At 41.6% G+C, this 13,331-nt stretch overlaps 1 protein-coding gene across 3 annotated transcripts in view; it reads right to left on the reverse strand.

Annotated features, from left to right (window-relative positions):
- UGGT2 (UDP-glucose glycoprotein glucosyltransferase 2) overlaps positions 1 to 13,331 on the reverse strand; it is a 446,216-nt gene that overhangs the window by 338,157 nt on the left and 94,728 nt on the right. For all 3 annotated transcript variants that reach the window (XM_040336106.1, XM_040336105.1, XM_040336104.1), the window contains exons 11-12: positions 9,040 to 9,131; positions 4,298 to 4,448 (exon numbers count right to left, since the gene is read on the reverse strand). In XM_040336106.1, the coding sequence (XP_040192040.1) occupies positions 4,298 to 4,448; positions 9,040 to 9,131 (243 nt within the window). The remainder of the gene's footprint in view (positions 1 to 4,297; positions 4,449 to 9,039; positions 9,132 to 13,331) is intronic.

Here is a 13,331-nt window from a genome sequence, read left to right on the forward strand (position 1 = left end):
GTGTGAAAGCGCTCTTTGCAGTAACTGGGTTATCATGTGATTGTCATGACTGGTCACATGATAACAATGTAAGCAATCCGTCATGGACGGTTTTCCATTCATGAACAGCTTGCTTACCATTGTGGTCTGTGATTAGTCCAAAACAATCGCATGGTACACCTGGCTATCTGTACCATGTGATTAGCTTAGCCAATCACAGATCACAACCATAAGCAAACTGTTCATGAATGGTTAACCTGTTCAGGGCAGCTAAAACTAATCTGATCATCACTGTATAAGCAAGAATAGTGTAAAAAAAAATCCTCATCTCCCCCTTAGCAATAGTGTCACCATGATGAAAAAAAAAAAGAAAGTTAGTCAGCAGTCAGTATTCCCTGATCACCACCACACCAGCCACATGACGCTGTATTGCACTGGCAACAGTATGTACAAGTAAAAAAATATTTAAGTTCTTAATTTTCCAAGAAAACGGACCAAAAAAAAAAAAAATTTCCTTTTTTAAAAAACTCACCATGTTATTAACCACCTCCCACCCGGCTACTGTGGGCGCTTCCTCCTTCTGAGTGGACATTCAGGAAAGCCGATGCGCTTGTGTCACCCGGACACGGCGCATCTCCGATCGGCAGCAAGGCTCTGTGATTGGCCCTCCTGATCAAATGATGGTTGTGTCCAATCACAGCCATCATGTGATGTAAATAGAGAGCCAGTTACTAGGAGATCGCCTCTGCTCTCCTCACACAGAAGTTGTCAGTGAGAAGAGGAGATCGGATAGCTGCAGCCAGCCTATGATCAGTGTGCATGTTTTTTACAGCTTTTTACACACTGATCACCGGCCCAATGTCTCCAAAATAGTGTTCCCACACAGTAAAAACACCTGTCCCCCACATATGTAACAGTAAAATCATATGTCCCAATGATCGTCTGCGCACATCTGTCCGCAAACATCTGCGCCCATCTGTCCGCAAACATCTGCGCACATCTGTCCGCAAACATCTGCGCACATCTGTCCGCAAACATCTGCGCACATCTGTCCGCAAACATCTGCGCACATCTGTCCGCAAACATCTGCGCACATCTGTCCGCAAACAAGAGAGAATTTGGTTCTTCTAACCTTTCCTTATAGTTCAGCTCCTCCATGCTGCTTATAAGCTTGATTACCCTTCTTAGCACTTTCTCCAGTCCATGCTGTGAACAAGGCTCTTCACTGAAACATGTTAGCAGTTACATAGTACTTGGTGATTATCGAATAAAGAATTTGGACGGATTCCAGAGTGCGGGTTCTTTCCATATATCCACTTTCTCCAGTTCACCAATATCCTTTTGATGAACTGGTGCCCAAAACTGAACATCATATTCAAGATGAGGTCTAACTAATGATTTGTACAGGGGCAAAATTAAATCTCTCTCTCTGCTATCCATACCTCTCCTAATACAAGAAAGAATTTCGCTTGCTTTGAAAAGAATTCAGCTTGGCATTTTATGCCATTATTAAGCCTATGATCTACCAGAACACCCAGGTCCTTCTCCACCATGGATTCCCCCAGCTGTTCTCCTCCTAAAACAAGGTGGTATCAAAACGTTTTGAAACTAGTTTTGTAACACGCCAATAGATGGCAGCACAAGGCTTCACACACAGTCACAGGGAGCACCAACCTTCATAAGTCAGTTTGCCAAAAGACATCCTGTGTATATTGGGAGCTGTGCAACTGGCACTAATCTGACTATGTGCATTACCACTTCTGCCATTTCATCATTGACAGCAAGTGAAAAAAAAAAAAGAAGAGTAAACGTGAAATTCTGTGTGAAACTGGGCAAATCTGCCACAGAGACGTTTGACATGATTTGGCAAATTTACAGTGATGCTGCAATGAGTTTAAGATCCAGCTCAAAGGTTGTCATTTTGACACCATTGTGGAGATCCAGCGCGAAGCGGCAGGAATGCTGTATTGCTGTGCAAGGGGACTATTTTGAAGTCCGTGTGTAAACATACATAAAATACTTTCTTGTTAACAGAGCTAGTCTCCAAAAATGTTGATACCACCTTGTATGTACGGTGCGTGCATGTATCTAGCCCCTAAGTGCATAACTTTAAACCTCATTTGCCACATAGTTGCCAAATATAACACCGTGCATTGAGGTCGGCTTGTAAATTGGAGATTCTGTAAGCATAGCTTGGTGTCATCACCAAACACAGAAACTGTACTTTTAATCCTAGACCCTACATCATTTATAAAATATATGAAAAAGTAAGGGTCCCAACACTGAAGCTTGGGATACGCCACTAACACTAGACCATTCAGAGTATAAATCATTAACCACTACGGTATACTGATTTTTCCAAGCCTGTAGACTTTACCTTACACATTAGCCGTGTGGGGAATCGTGTCAAACAATTTGTCAAAATCTAAATATACTACTTCCACAGCATTCTTTTGTCCATGGTTTTGTTAACCTCCTCATAAAAAAAAAAAATTTAGATTTGTCTGACAAATCTGTCTTTCATGAATCCATGCTGTCTGTTACTTAAAAAATATATTTTTTCTAGCAAGAACCAATGTGGTCTTTTAATAAACTCTCCAGTATCTTACCAAACATAGAAGTTAAATAATCAGGTCTATAGTTACTTGGTAAAGACTTTGGGCCAGATCCACGTAGAACGGCGTAATTTTAAAATCGTAGTTACGCTACGCTGCCACTACTTTGACAGGCAAGTGCAGTATTCTCAAAGCAAACTTGCTGCTGCGTAGCGTAAATAGGCCGGCGTAAGCTCGCCTAATTCAAATATGGAACATGTGGGCGTGTTTTATGTTAATGTATTGTGACCCCACGTAAATGACGCTGTCCGTGAAAGTATCCCAGTGTATCCCAAAGTATCCCATGCTCCAAATTAACCCGCGAAAAGCCAATGCTTTCGACGTGAACGTAAATGACGCACAGCCCTATTCGCAAACGACGTAATCATCGGAAAATTCGACGCTGGCCCGACGTCCATACTTAACATTGGCTGCGCCTCATATAGCAGGGGTAACTTTACGCCGGAAAAAGCCTAACGTAAACGGCGTTTCTGTACTGCGACGGCCGGGCGTACGTTCACGAATTGGCGTATCTAGCCGATTTACATATTCTAGGCGTAAATCAGCATACACGCTCCTAGCGGCCAGCGTAAATATGCAGTTAAGAGACGCGTAGGCGACTTACACTGGTCGTATCTTAGCAAAATTCTGGCGTATCTTGTTTTCTGAATACAGAAAAAAAAGATACGCCAGAGCATCCTAGAAGTTACGTGGCGTATCAATATATACGCCAGCGTAACTTCTTTGCGGATCTGGCCCTTTAATTCCTTTTAATATAGGTACCACATTGGCCTTGCACCAATCCTGTACGAAACATGTCAGAATAGATCTTGTTCCTGCTGGTTATTTTAATAAAAGGAAGGTTATTTTGCATCTCGTTGCATGGCATTTATGTTGCCGATACAATTAATTGAGTACAATTCTTAAATACAGCCTTTATCCCCCATGTCAGTGCCTGATGCATAAAAAAATTGAGCGTCTGGCCAGCAAGCTATCCTCTGCAAAGTATATTAGAACTAGGGGCATATAAAACCGACAGGCCACCGCTTACACTGTCTAACTGAAACCTCTGACCGTCATTCAAAAAGGGATTAGTCACTCTTCTGACTCATGCACTTGTTTGTGTAAATTTCACTGTGAGGAATTCAGCTCTACAAACAAAAGGCATTTACAATAGAGGAGCTAAACATAATGGAAACATTATACACACACAAATACATACACACAACACACGCATATATCTCCTTTAATCTTATCACCAGTACGATACTTAAAGTGGTTGCATACCCTATCTTTACATTTTTATCTACAGGTAAGCCTATCATAAGGCTTACCTGTAGGTAAAATGAATATCCCCTAAACCTGTATGGTTTAGGATATATTTACCTTGCATGCAGCTGCGGACATCAGCGGCGCATGCGCTCTGAAGGTCTGGTGGATGCTGCCGGACTTTGCCGGAAAGAAGTGATGTCATCGCAGTTCCGGCCACTCACAGCGCCAGAGCCGAGAACCCGGAAGATACGCGGAGGGAAAAATGTCAGCTACCTCGGCTGTGACCAGGATCCGATGCCAAGCCTTGATCAAAGGCATTTCATAATGTGCTAGTACGTGGTGCATACTAGCTTATTACGCCTTTGCCTTGCAGGTTTTTTTTTTGTGCAGGTATACAACTTAAGGTAATGCAAATATCTTTTTAAATATTTAATGTACGTTGAAATACTCACATTAATAGCTGAATTACGAATATCTAAGGCATACGTTTCTTCTCCTGGATGTACTTGCAACCGCAAGTATTTGATGATCTCCTCATTCTTTATTCCCAAAACAGATAGGCCACGTAGAGCTTTTGCTTCATTTTTCAAAATATCCAAGATGCTTAAAAATAAAGGGAAACTAAGTTCTCTAAAGCATCAGTGTTTCATCAATAACATTATGCATCCTATGAATATTACCAACATCCCCACCAAACAGTCCATTAGGTCTTATTTGCATTTTCGCATTCTCAGAAGATGCAAAAAAAACATGTCGTGCTTGCAGTGCCATTAATGATTAATAGTACCCCAAATACAGGAAACAAACACACCTTTTGTCGCAAAGCAAAACGCGGAGGAAAAAAAACCGCACAAACTGTAATGCGGCAAAATTCTTCTTATGCTACTTTTCTGGGTTTGTCACATTGCCCCACTGAAATCAATGTGCATTTTTTAAATAAGGGGGAAAAGAAAGGAGAAAACTGCTGTAATGAAGGCAGCAGGTGGCAAACTCGTCGGTCTTAATAGATGGCAGCACCAGTGTACAATGTTAATAAGGTCTCCTCTGGTGGACAGATAACCACAGGACACAACACTAGAAGGCAGAAACCAGAAAGCCGCTGTGGACTGCGAGGAAGCAACCCACGGCTGGCCGTGACGACGTCACACAAAAAAGGGGGCATGGCAAAGCTTTTGAGGGTGGAGCCCCCTTTATTAAGCCAACCCAATGCTCGAAAGCTACTGCATTAAATAGATGAAGGGGGAGGAAGCGAACATGCAAGTGGGACATCAACATTAAACCTCATCTGCCACTTAGTCGCCCAATTAGAGCATTGAGGTTGGCTTGTAAATTAGCGACATCCTTGAAGGACATTATTCCACTGCATAGCTTGGTGTTATCTGCAAAGACAAAAATTTAACTTTTGATTTCAGACCCAATATCATTTAGAAAGATATTAAAAAGTAAGGGCCCCAACACTGAACCTTGGGGTACACCACTGATAACCTTAGACCATTCAGAGTAAGAATCATTAACCACGACTCTCCGAATTCTGTCTTTTAGCCAGTTTTCTATCCATTTACTAACTGATATTTACAATCCTGTAGACCTTGCCTTACACATGAGCCGTGTGTGGAAAACTGTGTCGAACACTTTTTCAAAATCCAAGTATACCACATCCACTGCCACCCCTCTGTCCAAGGTTTTACTTACCTCAGCAACTCCTTTGTCCATGGTTTTGTTAACCTCCTCATAAAAAAAAAAATAATCACATCACATCACCAAACCTAGAATTTCCCTCCCCAATTTGTTGTCACTTTTGGATTCTTTTGCCTTGTTCTCGGGCTTAGCTGTCAACCAGGCAAAGTCGAATGCAATGTCTATTAATATTTGCCCCTCGGATTTAGACTCTTTGCGGTCTGCGTTCCCTTTTCAGTGGTTGACCTCATTACCCCATTTAGGGATTAAGCTTACCCCGAAGTATTCCGAACTCTATCAAGCCAACTTTCCTTCTTTGTTTGGCAAACTGACAGCTATGCTCACTTCTTGGTCCACTCTTCCGCTCTCTTGGTTCGGGAGGGTCGCGACGGTACGTATGACCTATCTTCCGAAATTGCTTTATTTTTTTCGGGTTTTACCTGTTCAGGTACCCTCTCACATCCTTAGAAATCACCAACGCAAAATTATGCAGTTTATCTGGGGCCCCAAGAGGCCCAGGATTAAGAGGCAAGTTCTTTTTGCATGCAGAATTAACGGTGGCCTCTCGGTTCCTAACTTGCATGCTTACTATACTGCGTCGGGTATCGCTCCGTTGTCTCGCCTTCATGAGAAACAGCAAATGCCACTGTGGGCTACTTTTGACTTGGTGGACTCTCACCCAACACCTCTAGCCTCTCTTCCATGGCTCCCTCGAGCACATCGCCCGTCCTCTATAGGTCCTTGTCTGGCCCATTCCCTTCGGCTGTGGGATGCGGTTAAATATTCTGCGGGTCTGATCTCTCCCCATCTGCCGTTACTCCGTCTCCTTCATAACCCGTTATTCCCACCAGGTCGGGATAACCCCTTAGAGTTTGCATGGTGGACTGATCATGGCTTTGTTGACGTTCATTCTATGCTCTCCCCAACCAAGATTATTTCGTATTCACTTTTACGTTCCTCCCATGATATTCCCCTCAGGGAACACTATAGTTACTTGCAGCTTCGACATTTCCTCCAGCGTCTAATCAGATCCCAACCTACTCCCTATACCATGACCCCCTTTGAAAGCTTATGTAGATCACGCCCCCATTCCCCGGGACTCATATCTCTCATTTATACAGCGATTATCAACTCTAGGAGACCGCCCTTAAGGCCTTACCACCTTCAGTGGGAAGCTGAACTTGGGAGGCAACTCGATCCGGAAGATTGGCAGGCTATGACCATGGCATTGTCTAAATGCTCTACCAATGTTCTCTTTCAGGAGAACGCTTATAAAGTGTTCTATAGGTGGTACTATACCCCGGCCAGACTGGCGAGTTTCATACCTTCTTATTCTCCTTTGTGTTTCCGTGGATGCTCTCAGGAGGGTACTATGGCACATATCTGGTGGACCTGTCCCAGGGAATGCAGATTGTGGGTTAGAGTTTATGCGTTGCTCCGCAACCTCTTCGATACCAACCTAAAGAAGGACCCTTTTGAGGCCCTTTTATGGAAACCGATCACGGAACTTCTCTGCCCTGAACGCCAGCTGGCGGCGCATGTTTTTACTGCAACTAAATTGATCATTGCTAGGGCCTGGAAGACCCCGGTTCTCAGTTTCGAAGCAGTCAAAAACTGCATTAATGATATTATGGTTAACGAGAAACTCACTGCTGTGTTAGCAGATACCCACGATAAAATTTCTCAGGGTATGGCAACCCTGGGTGGCTAACAACCACCCTTCACGATTTAACCCAACACTACTTTCTCTTTGATAGGTCTCTGTTCCCCCCCGCCCCGTGGACCCCCTTCTCTCTTTCATTCTTTCTTTCTATTTTTTCTTTCTTTCTTTCTTCTATTTCCTTTTTTCTATTTCTTTTCCTCTTTCTCTTTATTGCCACTTGCTCATGCGGCTTATCTAGCTGACCCTCTTTCTTTCCATCCTCTCTTTCTTTGTGGCTTGGGCCCTCAGGCTTGGTCCTGTTGGCCCTGGACACAGGATGCATTATTCATTTTATATTTTGAAAAACAGATATCCTCTGCTATGTGCCTGCTTGAATTTTAATTTTTTTTTTTTTTTTATATATTTTAGATATTATGTAAAAAAAAATTATCAGATTTGTCTGACAACTTCTGTCTTTCATGAATCAATGCCGTCTGTTGCTTAAAATATTTTTTTCCCAGCAAGGACTCGTCTATGTGGTCTTTTATTAATCCCTCCAGTATCTTCCCAACTATAGAAGGTAAACTAACAGGTCTAAAGTTACTTGGTAAATACTTTGTTCCCTTTTTATATAAAGGGGCCACATTGGCCCTGCGCCAATCCAGTGTTACTGTTGCAAATGAGTCCCTAAAAATTTGATACAATGGCTTTGAAATTGCAGAGCTCAATTATTTTAGGATCCGTGGGTGGATGCCATCCAGATGCTTTATCCACCTTTATTCTGTCTAAATATTTCTGGACTGTATCACATTTGAGCCATTGTGGATTATTTGGGGCTGTGTCACTACCACCCCCATTATGGACATGAGCTCCCCCATGCTCCTTTGTGTACACAGAGCTGAAGAAAGTATTTAATAAATTAGCCTTCTCTTTGTCCCCAGTCACCCACTCTAGATTATTCTGTAAAGGGCCTTCATGCTCAGACTTGACCTTTTCACTATTAATATATTTGAAGATTTTTGGGGGGTTTGTCCTACTATCTTTGCAATCTGTCGTTCGTTTTGAGTTTTTGCATCCTTGATTTCCTTTTTACATATTCTGTAGTTATATTCTTTGCAACATTTAAATGACACTAGTGTTCCATTTTTATATTTTTTAAAAGCTCTTTTCTTATAGTTTATAGCTTTTTTAACTTTGGCCGTGAGCCACATAGGTTTTATTTTTAGCCTTTTAAATGTATTGCCCATGGGAATATACTTTGCAGTAGGTTCACAGTCGTCTTGAAGAATTCCCATTTCTGTTCTGTGCCCATTGATGCCAATATTCTCTCCCAGTCTAAATCCTGGAGAGCAGCCCTCATCCTTGGACAATTTGCTCTCTTAAAATTAAGTGTATTTATCTTTCCCGTATGTAATTTTTGCTTACAACTAACATCAAATACCCAGCATCATACCCAGGTGTTCCTTTAGCTGAACATTAGTGATAAGCTCTGCATGGTTTGAGCTTACCAGATCCAACAGAGCATCATTCCTAGTTGGGACCTCAATAAACTGGACCATAAAATTGTCCTGTAATAGGTTAATACATTTTTGCCCTTCAACTTTCCCAGCAGTGCCATTACTGCAGTCAATTTCTGAGTAGTTAAAATCCCCCATTATTATCACCGTCCCAGCCCTTGCAGCCCTTTCCATCTGTGCCATCAGCTGACTCACTCACTTATAACAAGAGCTCATAACTGATCTACATAAAATCACTGTCCATTCACAATCAGTATTTCTAGTTTGCACACTGGGACATGTCCTGTGCAGTAAAAATTGAACTACATTTTTGCTGGTCTAAAACCAATTAAAAGAAAAAACAAAAAATAATATTTACCTGAATGAATTATGAACATCTAGGTCAATTTGAAGGCCATTTATATAGAGGCTCGCATCCCCAGGCTGGATCCCATATGTGTCAGCTAGATGCTGTCAGAAGAAAAATAATAAAACCTTAAAACACAGTAACAGGACTATGCCAAGAATTAAGCAGCTGTCCATAGCAACCAATCAGCTTCTACCTTTCATTTTCAATGCTTAAAGTGGAACCAAACTCTTGAAAATACTTTTCTCCACCTCTCTCTGAATGTAGCAGTTACATCTTTCACGGGCTGCTGTCATCTATTTCCAGGCTACTTCTAGCTGGCAGCGGGAGGTAGTGTTCCATCATCCCACACATCAGCACAAGAGTCAGGCCGCGTAAACACGGTCGGTCAAAACTGATAAAAACAGACTAAAGGTCCGTTTCATCGGTCCAAACCGACCGTGTGGTCGGTCAGTTATCCTTCGATCCAAAAATGTAGAACTTGCTTTAAAATTCAACCGATGGACGCCTAACCGATAGGTCAAAACCGATGGTTAGTACGCAAAAGCATCGGATAAAAACCTGCGCATGTTCAGAATCAAGTCGACGCATGCTTGGAAGCATTGAACTTCATTTTTCTCTGCACGTCGTTGTGTTTTACGTCACCGCGTTGGACTCAATCGATTTTTTAACTGATGGCACATCAGACAGCTTCATCGGTTAACCGATGAGAACGGTCCTTCGGACCGTTCTCATCGGATGGACTGATCGTGTGTACAGGGCCTCCGTGCTTCTGCCATAGCCAGAGGGTGTCAGGTATGCACGCTCAGCTGTGCATGTGCAGCTCAGTGTACATTCAACATAAGACTGCGAGCAGGCAGGCAAGTGTGTGTTGTTGCAGAAGAAACATAGCAGGTCTCTTCTTCAATAAAGAGCTGCCTGCTCGCAGTCTTTCACAAATTAGGTTTAGTTTTGCTTTACTTGAACAACCTGAAGTTGTAAGCCAAATGGTTACTATACGCAGCTGTTTTCTGTGCAGATTCTGTCAGCTCCAGTTCCTGCCAGTGTATCAATATAATTTAGTACATAGCACTAAACACACACTTAAAAGAGTGAGCACAAAAGCAAGACAAGCCAATATACTGGTAGCTACAAAGTTATATTTGTGGCTCACAAAGACTAACGCTTACAACAGGATGCCATCAATACAAAAGTGGAATACATCCAGCTGTTAATAGAAAGAAAAAAAAACACACCTTTAGCACATTCAGTGGCTATTTTACACAAAAAAGACGATTGTCATTAATAATTGGAATAATAAAACCCCAAAAGAGAATGTCCAAAGATAAAAATAAAGGTAATGCAAAACAAAACACATTAAGACCCAGAGAAAAAGCTTTCGTTAACTTTCATTTGCAAACAGTCTAATGTGACAGACAATGTAATGAAAATTTAACAAACTATTTTTTTCAGATGACCTTTCTTGCAATGCCCCGATTTCATAGGCTACCTAGCAGCTGGGATGCTATTTTGACTAAACCCAATCATCATAATATTTTCTGCTTTTAACACCTTTGTCATCGCTCTCCCTTCATTACGCTTTGGTGCTCGACTTTCATTATCTCAAATGGGAATGATTCCGTTCTGCACAGCTGGAGCCACCATTCCCTGCTGCTAGATGGATGTTCTATAGGCACTACTTCGCCAATGCCAATTTAATGTCTGCATATACTCAGGCTTAGAAACTTTAAGTGCTACTCACTTGGGGGAGCTGAATATAAAAAAATGACAACACAACAATAAGGGTTTCTGTCCAGCTTGTATCCTTTTAATTATCTACTCATTGCACTTATTTTCACATTTTGAGGCTTCCAGCAAGTTAAATGCATGCAATATTGAATCGTTGTGCTGCTAAGAGAGATAGAATGTGCAAATAATGTCAAACTGGCATCTGGGGTTTTAACTACCAGTTATACACAAATTAAACACATATCTCAAGTGAACTTAAATTTGAAAAAACAAACAAAATGATATTTCAAAATTAATAAGGTACCTGGATAAATTTTAGCAAGTGACTTTGGAGAGCAAAGACAGTAATTCTATTCTGAAAACATGCAGTCTATATTGGATCTATAGAAGCAACTGGTACACAAGGTCAGCAATGATAAACATATACAAGAAATATCAAATCGCACCAAGAGTGACTGATCCCAGCGCTCAGACAAAAAACTTCTTGCACACTAGCTGCTATTATATAAAAAGAAAATTGTGAAAAGAAATGCAGGGAAAATAAGGATACAATCACAGTATTAACCGCGCTTTAAAAATAGCCAAACTTATTCAGTACAGTAATTGGCATTCAATGCATGGTAAATTATACACAAACATTAGACAATAAGTAAAATCCATAGAATAGTCCATGATATATGTGGGGTGATCCATATCCCAACAGAATCACAGGAAAAATCACTAAGTTCCAGACTACTGGCACCAATACACCACGTGCACAATTACCACCTTTGGTAATGCACTCACCACAAGAATGAGTCAATCAGCCCGATATCTTTACACAATATTTGATAGGCACCTGTCCGTGTCATGAAGGTTGTTCCTCATAAAAGTGGCTCAAAAGTGCATCCAGGAAGCGGTGAGAGGACATATGCTGTGTTGCACAGGCTAAATGGATACACACTATTTTAATAGTTCTTCCTGCAAGCATATATTGTTTGTGGGGGATATTAATAAAATTTCAGTATTACTCTATGTGGAGTGTTCCTGTGTTTTGCACGATGCACTTCTGAGCCACTTTATGAGGAACTTTCATGACCCAAGGACAGGTGCCTATGAAATATTGTGTGGAGAGTACTTTAACTTCTTGACTAATTTTTGTGTATAATTTGTCGTTCATTGAATGCCAATTACTGCACTGAATACGTTTGGGTATTTAAAGCGCTGTTAATGCTGTGATTGTATCCTTAATTTCCTTGCATATTTTCACAATGATAAACATGTACAGTTGTATTCAAAATTATTCAACCCCCACTGAAATTGATTGTTTTGGCCAGTTTGACATTGATTTTGATCATTCAGTCATCCTGCTTACAATTAAATAAAAGAGGCACGTGTAGGTCAGACAAATATAACATAACATTTATAATGAAATAACCACAAATGTCTTTTCTGTGCTCACATCATTATCAGTTTTATTCAACCCCCAAGTGACATTCAATCTTAGTACTTAGTACAACATCCTTTTACAGTTATAACAGCTTTTAAACGTGAAGCATAGCTTGACACAAGTGTCTTGCAGCGATCTACGGGTATCTTCGCCCATTCGTCATGGGCAAAAGCCTCCAGTCACATTCTTAGGCTTGCGCACTGCAGCTGCTTTCTCAATCGGATTTAAGTCTGGTGACTGCGATGGCCACTCCAAAATGTTCCAGCCATTAATCTGCAACCATGCTCTAGTGGACTTGGAGGTATGCTTGGGTTCATTGTCCTGTTGAAAGGTCCAACGTCTCCCAAGCCTCAGGTTTGTGACGGACTGCATCACATTGTCATCCAATATCTCCTGGTACTGAAGAGAATTCATGGTACCTTGCACACGCTGAAGCTTCCCTGTACCTGCAGAAGCAAAACAGCCCCAAAGCATGATTGACCCCCCGCCATGCTTCACAGTAGGCAAAGTGTTCTTTTCATCATAGGCCTTGTTCTTTCTCCTCCAAACATAGCATTGATCCATGGGCCCAAACAGTTCTAATTTTGTTTCATCAGTCCACAGAACACAATCCCAAAACTTCTGTGGTTTGTCCACATGACTTTTGGCATACTGCAGTTGACTCTTCTTATTCTTTGGAGGCCTTCATTACGCAGTGTGCGCCGTATTGTCTGAGCAGAAACCTCAGTACCCACATCTGACAAATCTTTTCTCAGTTCCTCAGCAGTCACACAGGGACTTTTCTCCACTCTACACTTCAGGTAGCGCACAGCAGTCAAAGTCAGCATCTTCTTTCTGCCACGACCAGGTTGCGTTTCAACAGTGCCCTTTGCCTTGAATTTGCGAATGATGCTTCCTATGGTGTCTCTTGGTATGTTTAACATCTTTGCAATCTTCTTATAGCCATTGCCCTTCCTGTGAAGAGTAATCACCTCTTCTCTTGTCTTCCTGGACCATTCTCTTGACTTCACTATGTTTGTAACCACACCAGTAAATGTCTAGAAGGAGCTGAGTATCACAGTCATTTTAAAGCTGCCTAATTGGTGCTTATTAGGCTTTATTGCTGCTCCCTGACATCCACAGGTGTTTTCAATACCTGGTTGAAAAC

This window comes from Rana temporaria, chromosome 2, assembly GCF_905171775.1.
Source record: "Rana temporaria chromosome 2, aRanTem1.1, whole genome shotgun sequence".
Taxonomy (NCBI): Eukaryota; Metazoa; Chordata; class Amphibia; order Anura; family Ranidae; genus Rana; species Rana temporaria.